The 17,015-nt window shown below is 40.9% G+C and overlaps 2 protein-coding genes across 2 annotated transcripts in view; one reads left to right on the top strand and one right to left on the bottom strand.

Annotated features, from left to right (window-relative positions):
• The window catches only part of LOC308108405 (SPRY domain-containing SOCS box protein 4-like), a gene marked incomplete at its 5' end in the record, with an annotated part of 35,103 nt that overhangs the window by 11,338 nt on the left and 6,750 nt on the right, over window positions 1–17,015 (top strand). The window lies entirely within an intron of this gene.
• LOC308118250 (GTPase IMAP family member 9) lies at window positions 8,994–10,548 on the bottom strand (the record flags this gene model as incomplete). The annotated part of the gene is made up of 2 exons (XM_080477597.1): window positions 8,994–10,036; window positions 10,518–10,548. 2 exons carry the CDS (start codon window positions 10,546–10,548, stop codon window positions 8,994–8,996), a joined length of 1,074 nt encoding a protein of 357 aa, XP_080333723.1.

Here is a 17,015-nt window from a genome sequence, read left to right as displayed (position 1 = left end):
TTGAGACTCATTTAGTCCCTGTCAAAATACAAAAATTCACTCTTAACATCAACCTTTCCATGGGCCCACTTTCTTTTGCAGTCAGTTAAAACCACACAAGCCACCGGATATTTAAAGAAATATATGCAGGCGAGAAAAGCTGAGGAGCTGAAATCAGTTTAGAAAGCTCAGCGGCTGCTTTTACAAACTTATAAATCCCACGTTTAATGCTACAAGACTTGAACTGAGGGCAACATTTTTCCCAGACTCTTGTGCCTATTTTATTTTATTTTTTTGGAGGAGGGTTTTATGGAGATGCTTTCTGGCACGCATCGGGGAATAAAATGTTGGTTACTCTGTGGAATAATTTATATTTAATAAAAGAGGAGTTTTGATAATTCAGCATTTGATGGCCACTCATTGTTTCCATGTATTAAATCTGCCACCAACACACCCATAGATCCAGTCTTATTAACAGGCTGATTCAATCGCTCTCTGACTTTGTAATGAATGAAAGCAAGATAATCCTTCCCAATCTTCATCTCCTGCGCTCTTTGTTCGTGAGGATGTAGACTCGGCCTCTAATCAACGCTTCAATTTGGCCTCCTGACATTACCAATTTACTGAAAGACTGGATTCCTTTGTGAGCACTCCTGGATTTAGTTCTATTTAAAGGTCTCTCTCCCCTCGCTCCTTCTCTCAAGGCATCTCCTTTCCCCTGTAAATGAATCTCCCCTGGTTTATTCAGCTGTTTATCAGTTCATTCGCTCCACTTATTTCTGCTGCGCGGCTAAATTAACTGTGTACTTTCAGTCAGGATTAGAGTTTAAACTGACCTGAAGGTCCTGAGAGCTTGGAGATGCTTAGCAGTTTTTTTTTTGTCTTGCTTTCGGGCTATTTCTTTCTTGCAATATGCACAAAAGAAGTAAAATCTCTCTTTGAACTCGCGCTGAGATTGTATTCATCTTTTTCTGCTACAACAGCAAAGCACCGTTTCTATGACAAAACCTCTGTTAATGTGTTTCCTGTTTGCACATCGTCAGCGGATGATATCATGACTTTCAGTCAGGTGATGGCGTTTGCATCAGGGATTCAGTCCTTTCCAGCAGAGCACAGACATGATGTAATGGTTTTATATTCCTGAAATGCAATTTTTTATTTTTTTTGCACAATTTTTAATCGTGGAAAGTTGACAGAGCTTCTCGTTGAGAGTCATGCAGTTTTCCCACCTTCACGCATGGGTCAACCCCTTTTGTTTGCCACTGAGCAGCTTCACTGGAGCTCTTTATGATGGAGTGCAGCCCTTAAATCTGCTCTCATTTTACTCTGTTGCCATTATTCAAATTTTCATATATATTTTTTTCCTTTCAGTGATTCGGTGAGACTGCCAGCACTCAAGAAGCAATACAAGTATAAACACATTTGACAGAAAACCCATTCTCATGTAACTTTTACAATCACTTAAGACAGGCGTCTCAGCCGGTCACATTGTTGTCACAGCATTTCTTTTTTTCTTGTATCAATACACACTGCAGGTGCAGTGTTTTAGTCTCACAAACTAACATAATGTCACATTCCTATTTCAGCTGTGATCGGGTTAAATGCATTTACAGCATGTCATCTTGCTGTGTTAATGCTGTAACCCTCAAAGAAACCAAGCTGCTTCATTTACTGCACAGTTACTCGCAATACCATTTATGTAAATTGAGAACTGTAATTAAAAGCACCTGTGCCTCAGTGTGCAGCTGGCACACATTCTTCATTTGTTGAAGACTGAGTGCACAAACGCAGTGTGCACGTCTCACTAATGTCTACAATTATTGTTGATATCACAATTAATTTTCCAACTGCTGGGCTTGAATGTCGCACTGGAGACCAGCAGGACACACCGACTATGTAGAAGTATTTCTGGCACAGTTGTTGTTTTTTTTTTTTTTTTTTAAATGTGCATCTTTGATGAAAAGTCCACGCTGGCCTTTTGCTCCAATGCAAGTGACACAAGAAAGCAAATAGAAATGACTCAAAGTTCATGTTAGAAGTTTTTTTTTTCCTCCAAGTGAATAGATTTTCAGCATTGCAACATGTACAGATATAATCTCAGTGACGCAGTTTGAAAGTCGATCCACATCTACAGAATGATGGCAAAATGATTTTGTTCTTTTTTTTTAAAATTTTTATCAATCATGAAAATCATGTTGAGGTTAATGAGTGGCATATCTTTGTAGAAAACTATCATTTTTCAATTTTCCTCACTGGTGATCAGTTTATGATATGAGTCTGAGTGTATAATTAAAATTCATTCCCCTTCTGAACCTGCCAAGCAAATGCTTCGATATGTTGCATTAGGCCCTTTACATGGCAATGTTTCAGGTGCAAATGCATTGTTTTTGTTTCAGGAATGTTTTCTGTTCACACTGCAATGTTTTAAGAACGACAGAAACACTGAATACTGTGTAGTTAGAAGGCCAGGCCATGAGTTTGCACCATTGGTGGTTTTTGTAATGAAACCACACACACGCGTGTGCAGAGAACAATAAGCTATAAATATTAACAATGGCGAGTACACGGACATTTGAATTGACAGAGGACCAAGTTATTACAGGTGACTCCCAACTATAAAACTACAAAGTCCCAGGAGAATATGCGCTGGGAGTCACGCCACTCTGGTGGCCACTATTGTTGTTATTGTCTCTCTACTTGCAGACAAACTGTTTACTAATGCCTTGGTGCGCATGCGCATTAACATTGTTTCAAAAAAGTAGCATTTTTCCCATTTTCGCAGAGACTTGAGTCGGAGTGTTTTTGAAAAGTTGCATTTTCCCCATTTACATGGTACGGAACAGTTTTAGGGCCACTGAAGAAGAAAAAAAAATACAAAAAAACCCCTTCATGTGCTTCAGAAAAAGTCGAAAATCAAAGTTGAGATTTTTTTTTTTTTTCACGGAGAGACCTTCTAACCATCCCTCATCATTTGCCCATCGATGTGAATTGACATTAAATCACTTAATTGTGACTATATAGGGTTGCTTAATGCTTATGGACATGTGATTTCACACAGGATTTCCTTGATTAATAAGAACACATTTAAATAAGCAGCCCGGGATCCGTGCCTTTGTCCTTCGTACTCGACGAACTTCCCCGACGGAACAACGCTGCAGGCTGCTCTGTCTCTTATAGTCCTGATTCTGATGATAACTGCACCTTGTTTTTGAGCTACATTCTGTCCTGAAGCATCTTTTCACCACTTTATTAAACCGCCTGATCTGCATTTTGAGGAAGCGGTCACACGCGCTGGCATGTGGGTGGACAGACTTTTTTTTTCCACTGTGAAAAAAAAAATCTCGACTTTGATTTTCGACTTTTACTGAAGCGCATGAAGGGTTTTTTGGGGGGGGGTTTTGCCTCCAATTTTTTTTTTCTTCATTGGCCCTAAAACTCCATAACATGGAGATCGTGCGTTTCCAAAAAGCTGTGTTTTCAATGACTCCGAACATCACTGTCATGTAAACGGTCACTTGAAAAGGTCATGTAAGTGAGGTCTTAGTTTGCTTGACTTATTATTTTGGTTACTCACACTTTTATAAGTCAGACTCATCCTAACGTAAACTCAAAAAAACCCTTAAAAAAATATTATAGTCCCTACACAATCCTTTGTTTGATAACAAATAAGTTACGGGCAGTCGTTTACATTTGGGCAAAACATATTGAAACGTGTTACTGTTCTTTGATCAAAGACTTAACGTACTGGGAATGATTTATAAAAGCATACTATGAATTTCTAAGGCTGAGCAGCAGAGGGCATTGCTAACATTTTTCTCCACTGACGGGAGATGCCTTGTGACTATTTCTCTCTTATAGCGGTGCTTGATTCAGTGATTCTGCTGGTGTTGGTGTCATATTTGACAATGAGTGAAGCCACTGCAGACAACACAGCGATTTGTGAAAATAACACACCGCCCGATGACGTTAAAAATGGCCTTTCTTCAATTTATTTTTTAGATGACTGTAAAGCTGACAGAAACAGGAAAATTGGAGTCTTTCGTCTTCCTCAGCTGAATTGTGGCGCTCTGCTGCCTTAGTGGCTGTGTGGAAATGGTATTATTTTTAAAGAATAACCTCAAACAGTTTGAATACTTCACCTGAGTGTGTTGAGGAAGTGTTTATTTGTCCTAGTTGCACAAATTGAAGGGCATCTTTCTCAGAACTCGGGGACGTCGCTCCACGTGGATTATTTTAGGTCAGAGGGTTCAATAGAGAAACATTTAGGGATTTAGGTCATAGCCTTAATCTGTATTGTTATGATAAAGTAAATATAGTCAGGAGAGTGAATCTAATACAATACAGAAATAGCCCACTTACGGGTCTGTTTCACTTTTAAAGAGATATATTTCTAGTCAATCCATCTTACTTGCAATCATTACAGCTTCAGCTATACATTGAGTATGGATGTTGGTGATGGAGCTGCCAGGTGCGATGAAAAGAGGAAAGCTTCAGAGATGGTTCATGGATCTAGTGAAGGAGGAGATGGAGATGTTGCTGTAACAGTAGAAGAGGCAGGGATTGGGTGTAGCCTCCAGAGGTAGAAGCCACATACAATACCGTAAGGTCACAAATCTGAGAAGAGCTCACGGTAATTCAAGAGGGTGAACTGTCTCATTGAGGATATTAGTTTACTCTCCTTATTGGTGCCCTATCTTTCCCTGCAGGTGTGATCTTCTGTATCGTCTCATTTCCTTTTCCCTGTGTGTCTATTTTCTACACTTGCATTCTTTCTCTCTCTCTCTCTCGCTCCACTTTTCTCTCCATGCTTTCTTTCTGGTGTGCATCCTTTATCACACTTATAGTACCCAGCGTTATCTTTTTCTTTTTCTTTCTTTTTTCTAATTCGCATTGCGATTTCGTTCTCTCACCCTCAGCTGGGCTCTGTGCCCGGTCAGCCTCACTTCTCCTGGCCTGTATGGCTGTGGTCCAGTTCAGCCCCACACTGCTGCCCTGCAGTCTGTTATAATTTGGACTGTCACAGCTACTTTGTCAAAAAGATTGCCAAGGTCAGAATAAAAAAATTCTTCCATTACAACGTAGTCTAGAAATGGCCAATAAAGCTGCTGTGATAGATTTTAAGGCACTGCTATACAAACTAGTTTTTCATCTCCTCCAATATATGCTTGTATTTGTCGCTTCAGTTTTCACAGTGACTGTGACAAAAACTTTATCTGTGTCCGGTGCAGGTGTGTAGGTGTGTGATAGATGTCTGTGATGTGTTATGCACCGCAGCAAAGTACAGAAATAGACCTTGCATTGAATCATTGTGGACAGAGTACCAAGGTTGTTGCACTTCATCGGTTTTAAATCGAGTCGTGTTTGACTTGTTCATGAGCCTGAGGAGGAATTGAAGTGAGCGAAGAACGACCTGTGTTTGTCTGTCTTGTCTTATGTACACTGTTGCCGCCGTACCTGCATTGAAATTAAATAGGGACTGGAGCAGTTTATTTTCCCCTCGACTACCTGGTCACCTCGCATGACGAGAAAATGGTGCTTAGAGTATATCATACAGTAAAAAGTGGATGAGTTTTTCCTTTCCTTGGCACTGAGGACACAAGGCCACACATGCACATGGTTGATGTGATATACAATTTGTCGAATTGCGCTGATCAGCAAGTGGTCACATGCCAGGCAGCAAACTTTATTTGAGACGCAGCTTGTACAAGCAGAGATCAAATTCAACATTGAATGTAAATAGATTTTTCTTGTCCTTTTCTGTTCCCACTAAGTGAGCTCTGTTTTACCTAAAGACACTCATTTAACCTTACTCAGAAAAACAACAATGTCAGTGTTTCTCAGACAGAACTTTATGCTGATGACCTGGGATGTGGTTTATTATCAGCAACAGAGTTCACTAGGTTTTCAGGTCATGTCTTGCGGGAAAGTGTTTCTCAAAAACATCTTGGGATCGCATCATGGTTTCAGATGAAAACAAGTGGCAATGAGAATTCACTGGTAATTGTGAGGTTTACTGCTTTGCCCTTTGAGAGGGCCTGTAGTGACGCTAGAGAAAATACACCAGCTTGACGCCAAGTGTGACAAGAAATCACTAACATGACATACACTGGACAACTGCAACCATAGCAAACATTTAAAATGAAGGGTTCAGTCAGAGTACCCGTTGTTATGAGTGTTTTGACTTAATCCATTGGTTTTTCTTGATACATGTAATACGCCCCAGTAGTCCATTCCTACACCACGGCACTGCACATTGTGAATCAAAGGTGATGGACTGGTTTCAATTTTCAGAAATTACAGTTGTTTTCATTGCCAGCTATGGCCTGTCTTTGACAATATTTTTGTCATATTGTCAAAAATAAACAGGTGAATGTTTCTTATTTAGTTGTCCAGAGTAAGAAAAGTGACTCTTGGTTTGAGCTACAGCTTTTACTGGACTGTGTTCAGACCGCAGTCTGCTTCATCTTTTGCTAGAGAGCAAGAGAGAGAGACCGAGAGATGTGTTCTGTTGCCACTCTGAGCTCTCAGAAACCGTTTAGCTTTGGAAGTTAAAAATATTCCAGCTTTTAGCTCAAGAAAGCCGCACATCAAAGGGTTGTCAGTTGTTTCGTAGCAACGGCAGCAGCCATGACGAGTGCTTTCCTCCAAGCAGCTGTTTCAATACCAACAAATAAGAGGTGTCTCTTTATCCAGAAGCCAAAGTTTGTTTTTAGCCCGTTGTGGAGAAGGCTTTAATACTATAACTCTATTTAAAAAGCTGATACAATTATATTGATGGATGAAAAATCTGTTTAATGCTGCTCCACATTGATGAGTATTCCTTATGCTTTACAAAAGCCCTCTACCAATTGTAATCTTCAATGTTACCTAAGATATTTTTTTCATTTTCCGGCTGTCATGTAAGCCCAGCCGTAAATATTATATAATACATATAACAGCTTATCATCAGAAGCTTAAGGCTGGTGTTTTCAGGAATATAAAAAATATATAATGAGGCTTGAAAGTATAACCTGACCATGCTCTCATATCTTGCACAATGTAGCGCACAAAAATTGATAGTGTCGCATCAAATTCCATTTGAGTCATAGTTTTGTCAGATGCCAATACAAAGTCCTTGAGGAAGAAACTCTGGTATGGTACTGGATAAAGAGTTATTTGCTCATAAATGTTTGTCAGCTTAACTAAAAGCTCGGCTTGCAAATGGATTGGAAAAGGCTGAGTTCAACTCTTTGCAGTTTCATCGATGCATGTAAAACAGGGGTGTCAAACTCAGATCCTCGTGGGCCGCAGCCCTGCACGTTTTCAATGTCTCCCTCCCCTGAATGTCCTGATGGTTCATCACCACATTCAGCACAAAGCCAGATAACGAGCTGCTCATTGCAATCAGCTGTGTTGAAGCTGGGAGACATGCAAAACGTGCAGGGCTGCGGCCCTCGAGGCCTGGAGTTCGACACGTGTGATGTAAAAATTCTTTCCACAATCTTTTGAAACCAATAAAAGAACCATAACAAAGTAATTTGTTCTGTGAACTAACCCAGATTGCTTTACCTTTTGAGATTAATCGGTAGACCCTACAATCATTAAAAGAACACTGAATAATATGACACTTTAACAGATTAGCGTTAACGTAGGCTCATCATATCCCTGGAGATGAATCCCAACCAAACACCCTGACGAATAAATTAACTGATAACTAACCACAGTCTGCCCGGGAGGAAGTGACTGCTAAAAACATCTGGTGTCGTGTTTGGTTCCAATAAAAACCTGTAAACACAACTCTCGGCGGCACATGTCTGGCGATAGAGGACTGCTTGAACCAAATTAGTGTCACAGCAGCGTTGCATATCTAATTGAAAGAAGCTGCTATGAAAACAAAACAAATGTCTGCGTGCTGTGTTCACTGATGGCTCGCTGAATTAGAAATATGAGCATTGCTTCAAAAATGAGGATACCCATGACCGGCAAGTTTGAGAAGCTGAAGCTGGAGAGATTCCAACTTGACAGATGGAGACATTTTTATCTGATTATGCCCAACTGAAATGAGCTTTTCTCAACCTGCCCGGACGCCCCCGGCCCAGAGTGATCAGGCTGGTAACAACATCAGTGACCTTGCGTAGCATCATGACTGAAAGCCTCAGTTGAGGATTAACCGTCACTGTCAATTAAAGAGAGACAGAAATTTGCTGAAGCAAATTGACAATTTGTTGAAATGTAATAGTAGTGATGAAAACAACTACGGGTTAAAAAAGAAAAGAAAAAAAGAATTGCTTCCTATTTGCACCCTGAACACAAATAGGATAAAAAAGGTTAATAAATGACAACCCCAGAAATGACCTCTTGAACACGTTATTCTTTACATGTCAAATGTCTTAAGTCCCCAGGTTAAAGAAAAGCTGTACTCTACATAATTACAATTTAACACGGTTGTGATAGGTCAGAAGTAATCCATACTGTACATAATAGCTGCAAATGCACATAGGCACCAAATATAAACACCAATCGAAGCACTTATGTAAGGACACACATAAAAGCCAAAAGTTTTACATTTATTGATATTTCCATACACTTTGTCCATTCAAATATAATAATACCTTTTGGAAAATAGATGCCTGTTTCCTTTCTTACTGAGGGTTGCATGAGAAGATCGATATTGCTAACAACTCTCATCAATAAAAAGAGCTGGTAGCAGTCCTACTGGCGCAGCGTCTCCAACAAATACAGTATATTTCTGAATCTCTGCGCGTAGAAACGCAGCTGATGAAGGATCACATGGCAAAAGTTTAAAGACTTAGTGTTGCAACATGAAAAATGAAACGTGCCGCTTTGTGACTCGCAGTTTGAGTCGGGTGTGATTATACGGCAAGCAATAGCACTGAAGCAATGTTTGTGATTAAGTCGACTTCAGGAAAGCCGCCCGATTGGGCTGAACGCCGACCTTTGACCCTCATTAGGACAACATGCATCCATCAGTCCAGTCTTCACATCCGTGCTCCCCTTCATCTTCCTCACCATCATTAAACTACTTCCTCCTTCTCTTCCACGTTGACAGAGCTTGAATACCACTCATCCCCCTCGCTGCTCAGTCTCCTGAGCTCCACCCTGACTCCCACCTCTTCATCCTTCCCTTGGTTTATCCTCGTCTCCTCACAGTCGTCCTTTCTCTCTTTCCGCAGGCTTTGTTCTTGCATTGCTTCCTCCAACTTGTGCTCCTGTTCTGGCTCGGCTTTTACCTTTGTTTCCTCTCTCTTTTGTTTTCCTCTCTCATTTCCCACATCTGCTTTCAGCCAGGCTCTCAGCTCCGACTCTCTGCGACTCCACTCCTCCTCCAGCCGTTGGTACATATGAAGGGAGAAGTGCCATCCCCCATTTTCGTGCAATATGTCCTCAATTTTACTCAGCATTTCTCTCACCTGCTTCTGCCCCAACTCCCTCATTACATCTGCCTCACCTTTTCTGCTCACCCTTCCTAACTGAAGCTCATCTTTCTTCCACCAAGTGTTTTCTAGTTTCCTTCCGATTCTGTTCACCTCCTGCTTCAGTCCCCGCTTGCCAGTGACAGCTGCCTTGTTATCCAACACCTGGTATCGATAGCGACACTTCTCCATCAACCACTGAAGAGCAGGGCCTCCGGAGCTGATATGCTCCTGCACACTGCACGCTCTTCGGTTCAGACAGTCACCAAAAGTGAACACCACCATCGTGTGCCTCCAGACCGAGGAGCCGTAGACCTCCATTCTTCTCTCGACTGCCTTTCTTTCCTGCTCAGTGAAATCCAGGAGAGGAACTATTAACAGAACGACGTGGGGTCCTTCAGTCCCACAGAGAGACAGTGCTCTCAGCTGCTCAATCTTTTCCTCTTTTGGGACGAACTCCTCCGATGAACCCCAACCTTGTGCATCCACAACAGTCAACTGTCGCCCCGCAGTGAAGGCCCTTCGAGCAGTACTAGCTCCGCCGCCTCTGGTGTCAAAAACCTGCCCTCGACCGAGCAGAGTGTTACCAGTCGAGCTCTTGCCGGTTCGTTTGGGGCCAACCAGCAAAATCTTAAGTGCTGTAGCTGTAGGAACAAGAAAAGCAAGAGTGTACTTCAATTCAAAAGCCTTCACCAGTTTTGACGAATTGTTTGTATGGTACTTAATGTTTTCTTGTTCATTTAAAGATCTAACAAATTATTCAGCCCTAAACTGCGGGGGAATTATGAGTGTAGTGATTAGATGGAGTGAATCATACCCACCCACATCAATCATATCTTTATCTCTCATAAATCATCTATTCATCTATTTGTCTTGTTATGCTTATTAATACAATTTTTTTAGCCCTTGCTCTTCTTCTTACCGCCTTCGCACAAAGGTTGAATCACTGTTGTGTTAATGAGTCTCCCTGTAGTAAGAACAAACACTTCTTTATAACATACTGCTGCAAGTATCTCTAACTACAGATTAGTCGTCACCAATCCCCTGCCTATCCCTTATAGGATTTTAGAATGCTTGGCAGCTTGTTAATGTAATGAAGTATTCATGAATTTGAAGTGAACTTACCTGCATTGCCACGTAGTCTACTGCTTTCCATTCTGACTCTCACTGCAGGAATCCTTCGATACAAGTAAACAACCTGCAACATGAAACTTAAGTCTGTGGCTGCATTATTTTACTGCATTGGAATGAATGCTGAGATAATGTACTCTGTCAAAGTTTGACAAAGCCACCTCCCATTTTAAATCGCTGACTCGACATTTTGAAGGACTATAACACTATCACACACTTTATGCTCTCTGTCAGCCAGATTGTTTTGTTGTATTCAACACAGTAATTCTTTAACTAGTTTACCAGGAAGTGATTGGAGGCAGGCTTGGACGAGGCGGTATCTCAGCTTGACGGTAAACTCACAAACACACGTGCAGCCTTCATATTGACCTGCTGTCCACTTTACCCTGCACCATAGAAGTGTGCGCAAGTGCTGAGACGTTATCTCTCTGACCTCTATGTCTGGCTTGGATTAACTTTCTGGGTTTAATGCAACATGTTTTAGGTTGTTTTACACTGTAATCCACCCTCAGAAACCAGATCACAGGTCCATAACTTAATGTTTGAATTACATGTATGGTCTGTGCATATTTTACTCTAATCTTTAATGAACTTTTTCAGATATAAATAAGTTTTTACCTGGAATATATAAAACATGTCAAAGTTTTGAGATTTTGTGTGTCAGTTACACCTGTAAGTAACTTCAACATTGCTTGAGTCCTTGACATAGTGAGTTTTTCCTCAGATGTCTCGGGCTTCCATCCAACAATCATTGTTTTACAGCCATCATTATATATAAAAAAAACAAGCTCTTGAAGCTCCTTCTAAATTCTTTCGCATCGCTTCTCACGGTCTCTTCTTGGTATCACAGCTCACATGTTTGCTTTCTTTTAATCTGAGTCCCTGCGCCTGACAGACTATAGTTTAGTCCGATCATGTGCTTTCCGTTTGGCATTGCTGTGTATTAGTTTTGCTTGTCAGTGCATCTTTAGGGAATGTTTGCATCCATGCGTTGATGGCGAGTTTAGAAAGTTGTAAACTTTGCAGCTTTTTTTGTAATGGCACGTTGATTGGTTTACATTTCAGATTATAGCTACCATAGCTGATTAGTTCACATGAGCAGCTCAGCCAAAGGTAGTCTCACTCAAGGTTATAAAAACTCAAGATATATTTTTATATTTTAGATACATTATGATGGAAGGCTCAGATGCTCATAATGAAAACATTTTAAAGTTTTCAAAGACTTAATATATAAACTTGGTAGGAAATAATGACACTTAATAAAGATTTTCTTTTAATCTCCTCTGATGAGCTGATTTCTAATTTAAAACCAATTTGGAGAAGTTTCACACAACAGTGTAAAATTACACCTCTCTGTGTCTGCCTGTCCCGACTCCTCTCGTCCTCTGTTACCCCTGTGTGTTATCACCCTCTTTTCCTCTGGCTTCGGTGAGAGTGTGTGAGCAGACGTGCACGCAGATAGACTCACGCTCTGACCTGACAGGTAAAGCCGTGGAGGGATCAGCTAAGTTTGTAGTCTGTCTCAATCAGGTCGGTGACAGAGGCCCGCCCACTGCTTGTGTGCACGTGCAGCAGCTCATGCTTGCGTACGTGTTACTGCACGTGTGTGAGTCTAAAGACTTCTTCTGCACATAATCCATTTTGAGTCTCTCTGTCCTTTCGATCTCCGTTTTGGGTTTCTTTTACCCCACCTGCTTTGTCTTTAGCTCTGCTTCTCTGTTTGCGTTTGTATCTGACACCCCCGCCTGCCCCCCCCCGCACACACAGTTAATGCACAATGACCTTTTGTGGTTGCTCAGATGATTAGTTTACTTGGTCTAATGAGGCTGCCCATCTCTCAAATTATGTTTATGCAGCGTTTGTGTGGACATTGCATTCATTAATATGCAAAAAGTAAGCTCCCTCCTGTGTCTCTGTTAGTTTAGGAATTCAGCCATAATCAATGATCGACACACAAAAAAAACCCCTATGTACTACTGTCTAAGCAATTCCTTAACGCTTCATCAGGCAAGTGACTCTATTCTTCATTCTTTTATTTTGTTCCAAAGTAACAATGTCAATTTTGTCTGAGTATGCAGATGAGCATGGCTTTTATTGGATTTACTAAAATATAATGCGGCAAAATAATTCCATAGCCAATACAGATATCTGGTGATAATGTATCAGATTTAGAGGAATGTCTGAGCCATCTAACTTCCAACACATACAATTATATGCAAATGAAATGTAAAAGAGTGCCCTGTTGGATGATACTGATGGCATGACTGGGGTAAGGGAGGGTTTACCAAACGTTATTCATATTTCCTTTTAACCTTTATTTCAGCAGTCAGTCCCACTGAGAGCTCTTTTGCAAGGAACACCGGGTCAAAGGAACATCTAATTCTAAATTACAGTTCGAAGACAAAATACAGCCCACAAAAATGTGTATACAAGTATAACAAAGAGCAGTACAATAAAATTGTGCAAATAAATGGATCCAATTCCATAGAGCAGTAGCAACGCTCCTGCTTCAGTTCATATTATTTTGCTTAGTTTAAATTTCTTTAAATCCCACAAATGTGCTTTTTCTGTCTTATTACGATCCAGTTTAGGTGTCTGTGAGTAAGTTCTTAACAGGGTTTTGGAGCTAATCCCAGCTAACTGTGGGTGAAGGCAGGACAAACCCTGGACAGGTCACCAGTCGATCTCAGGGCCAACACAGAGACAGACAACTCACCTGGAAGAAACTCGCACACACCACAGGGAGAACATGCAAACTCCACGCAGAAAGGCTCAGTCAACTACCTACACATATTGTACATGTTCAAAAGAGTACTACTAATACAGATTTTAATTTCTCCACTGAGAGGTTAAAAACTTACAAGCTCCTAAATGCACAAAAAGTGCACAGCAGTGCTTTGAAGGACGTCTCTACTGCTTTTGTTTTTACGCCTACAACTTCAAACGTTTCACTTAAAAGGCTGTTGATGGGAATGTTGCTTCTATAAATGTGCTACATTTTCACAGTTCTCTGATTCCCTTTCAGCTGTATGACAGCTGAATTTCTCTTTGTCAAAGACAAATTTCTACACCTTTTCTCTGTAGTTAGGTGCCTCTCTAATCAACTCGTATGTATTTGTGCTAACCAATAGAACTGTGCAGTAGAATAAACTAGTAAATGAAGGTGTAGAAGTTCAGATCATTTGGTTAAAAAAAATGACAAGTTATCGTGTTGAATTACAGATGCCTCGAACCACAATTTGAATGGAAAAATAAAGGATTTCACTTCTGCTGACTGTTAACCCACTCTTTGCACACTTTGGATTTAACGGTCAGTCGACATATGCAAGCAATCCAATCTCATGATGTTTTTCAAAAATATCACACGTTCGGCAGACCTCGAGTAACTTTAGGATACATTTGGAGGCGTGTTTACTGCCACTTGTTGATTGGTTAAATATTGACTCGCTTTTATGAAACATATAAAGCTGCTCTTTAACTGCTACTCTCCTCTTAAGTTCACCCGCCCACCAGCCGGCTGCAAATCCGAGTCCAGTGAGAGAGACTGATGGGAATACATGAAGATTATGAATATGCAAGTTATAAAACCTAAAGAATGAGCTAGAAGTTTTCTAAATCGTAGACTTGTCTGGAAGGGCTGAATCGGATTAAGCTGATACGCCTTGATACTTTTCAGGATTGTTCTTTTTTCTGTGTGTTAACCATTTCACTATGTCACTATGAGTTATCATCGCGTGTGACAGGGCTTTTGTTTTGAAGACACTAATAAAAATGTCACTGTTAAGGCATTTATTGAAAACCCTACAGGCAGTGATGAAGGACAACTAATTTATAATGTGTTTAGTAAATTGTGCCGACAGATTTCCTCCAATATTGAGGCTCGAATGAAAAATACACACATTGCTGCAGTTTGTAACTGTCAATGATATCTGAGGGTCAGACAGACCAGCTGGGTGCTCTCCTGTCTTATTTATCACCCTCTCTTCTTGATGTCCGTCTTCTCTTCTCATCCCCCGACCTCTTCACATCTTTCAATGCTTCATCTCTGTTGCTCTTTTCTCCTCTTCTTCACCCCCCGTCCTCCTCTGCTCCTTTTTTTTTTTTTTTTTTTTAACTCTCTTGCACATCATTCCTCCTCCTCTTTCTCTTTATCTATTTGCCTCTCATCCCAGAGGAGACTGTGGACTGTGGATTTACAGTAAAGCAGGATGGTAAAGAGAGAACTGGGCTTTAAAAAGAAGCACTGCCAGGGCTTTCATTACCAGCTCCGCTCTACGAGCCAGTTCTGCCCACCATGCTTGTGTTTCTGTGTGACACTAATGTGGCCGATAAGATATGAGTCATACCATCTGCACAAATGCATCAAATTTAGCTTTAGCCCAATATCTGAAGGTGGAGTTTTCCTTCCAGAGTACCTCAAAAAACTGATATTTACATCCTCTTTTCCTAAATCTGTGTGGGACGAGCTTAGTACAACTTTGTTTGCAGCCATTAGTCCTCCCACCCGATGGATGCTTCTTTTTTTAGTTCAAAAGGGTTTTCTAACAATGCCGCTGTGGATTGTGGCAAAGTGAATGTATAAGTTCTGCACAATGGCTTCCTCAGCGTGTCTTAAAGTGCGATTGTGCGGGTAAACTGGCGGCGTTAGACAATGAACCACGGAAGAGTATAGAAGAGGATACCACTGGAGGTGCGTTTGTTGTGGAGGATGCCGACTCTCCTCAGTTGTTGTTGAAGGACGACGGCGTTTGTCAGAGTTTGGCCGCTTCTGTGTTTGAAAAGGAAAGACTGCGCTCAAAGATTAAAGATACACCTCTGCTGCTAATCCTGCCTTTGTTGTCTTGTCTCTGTTGCCAGTGAGGTTTGAATATTGTTTTTTTTTGCGGAGCCTCTCACTTTGTTGTGGATTGAGGAACGTCTTAAGTGGGCTTTCTCATGACCATTTAAAAACATTATAAAGCAATTTTCACTGCACTCCTGGCCCCTCGGTGGCCCAGTAATACAGCCCTCATAATTATTACTCAGCGCTGGCTTGTTCAGTAGTTTGAGTGTCAGAGTCGAGTGCCAGCGTGCAGAAGCAGCGAGAGCTTTGGATGGTGCTTCAGAAGGGTAAACAGGCCTCATATTGTAAACTGAAGTGCTCAAAGTTTTTGATATTTAAAATGCTTTCTTTTTTTATTAAGGATTTAAGGCCTTCACAATCTGCTCCTTTCTTTGGTTTGAAACAACTGCACATCCAATGAGATTTAAAGTCTTTGCAAGTTTCTTCCCCTGAGCTGCTCATGTTTCCAGTTGATATCACGAGAGAGCAAGCAGCCTCTGTTTTTAAGTCAGTGTGACAATTAAAGCACAACAGGAAGTTTTAAAGTAGCTGCCCAATTAGCCAACTTCTTTGTGTCTCTCGTTTTTACTTTATTGAAGTCGAGCAGCAGCCACACCGACCTGCCAGAGACTAGCTTTACCCCCCCCGGGGGGGTCAGAAAGGAAGTAATTTAAACCAGAAACGGCTTCTTCTGCTTGACAGTTTTGAATATTTGATACAACAGACACATTTCAGTTTATTATAGAAACACTGGTTTCTAACACTAACATGTGACTCCATTGATTAAGTATACCCTTGTCCAAGATCAAACTGGATAGTAGGATAGACTTGGTGCTTTGTGTGTTTGTTTACTTCATGTAATCTGAGTTTTTTCTGATCGTTCTGGATTCGGAGATTTGCTTTGTCAGTTTGATTTCCCATATGTTTGACTTAACATTTGTGTGCCCCTTTTGCCGTCTATTGTTCGAACCGTCAACCTGTTTATTGTGGATATCCTGTAAGTAAATGTTTGTTTTTCATGTTGACAGAAAAATGCACTGCTGTGGGATCGATAATCTGCCATTAGATTAAAAAAAAAAAAAAGTAAAAAAAAAACATTTGTCGACATTATTGAGCTGTTAGTAATTTTCACCTTTTACCTTTTCCTCTGCTGTGTTTATGGTTACATGATTTTTCGGGTTGTATATTGGTGCAAACATTACCCCTGTTGTCATGTGAAAGCCTCACAACTGCAGTTTTGATCATTTTCATATTATATTGACTTTAATTAAAGGATTATAGGATTACATGCTCCTCTAAATTCTCCAACCTCTTGGGCTTAGAAACCACTTTCGCAACTAACTGGATAATGATAAAAACTGCCTTGTCATCAAGCAAATGCAGGCCTGTTTTTCAGGTTGTTTTTCTTATCGACAGGTTGAGAAAATGCAGCTTTCCTTCGACAGCGATGATTTCTTGTGAGGCAGGATGGTTCAAACACTGTGACCTTGGATGGAATAAAGGCGGCTGAAAATGTAGAGAATGAAGGAGAAGGGCGAGGAGGAAGGAGGCAGAGTGGGGTTCCTCTTTGCTGATGGACGAGCTTTGCTGGAGGAAAGCTGAGAGAGCGGTATATGGTTACACATGAGATAAAGTTGTGGTGACAAGAGGGAGGGAGACTTGAGGAGCAA

Source organism: Lipophrys pholis (genome assembly GCF_963383615.2).
Source record: "Lipophrys pholis genome assembly, chromosome: 1".
NCBI lineage: Eukaryota > Metazoa > Chordata > Actinopteri > Blenniiformes > Blenniidae > Lipophrys > Lipophrys pholis.
The sequence above is the reverse complement of the archived record's forward strand: the minus strand, read 5'-3'. Positions and strand labels throughout refer to the sequence as shown.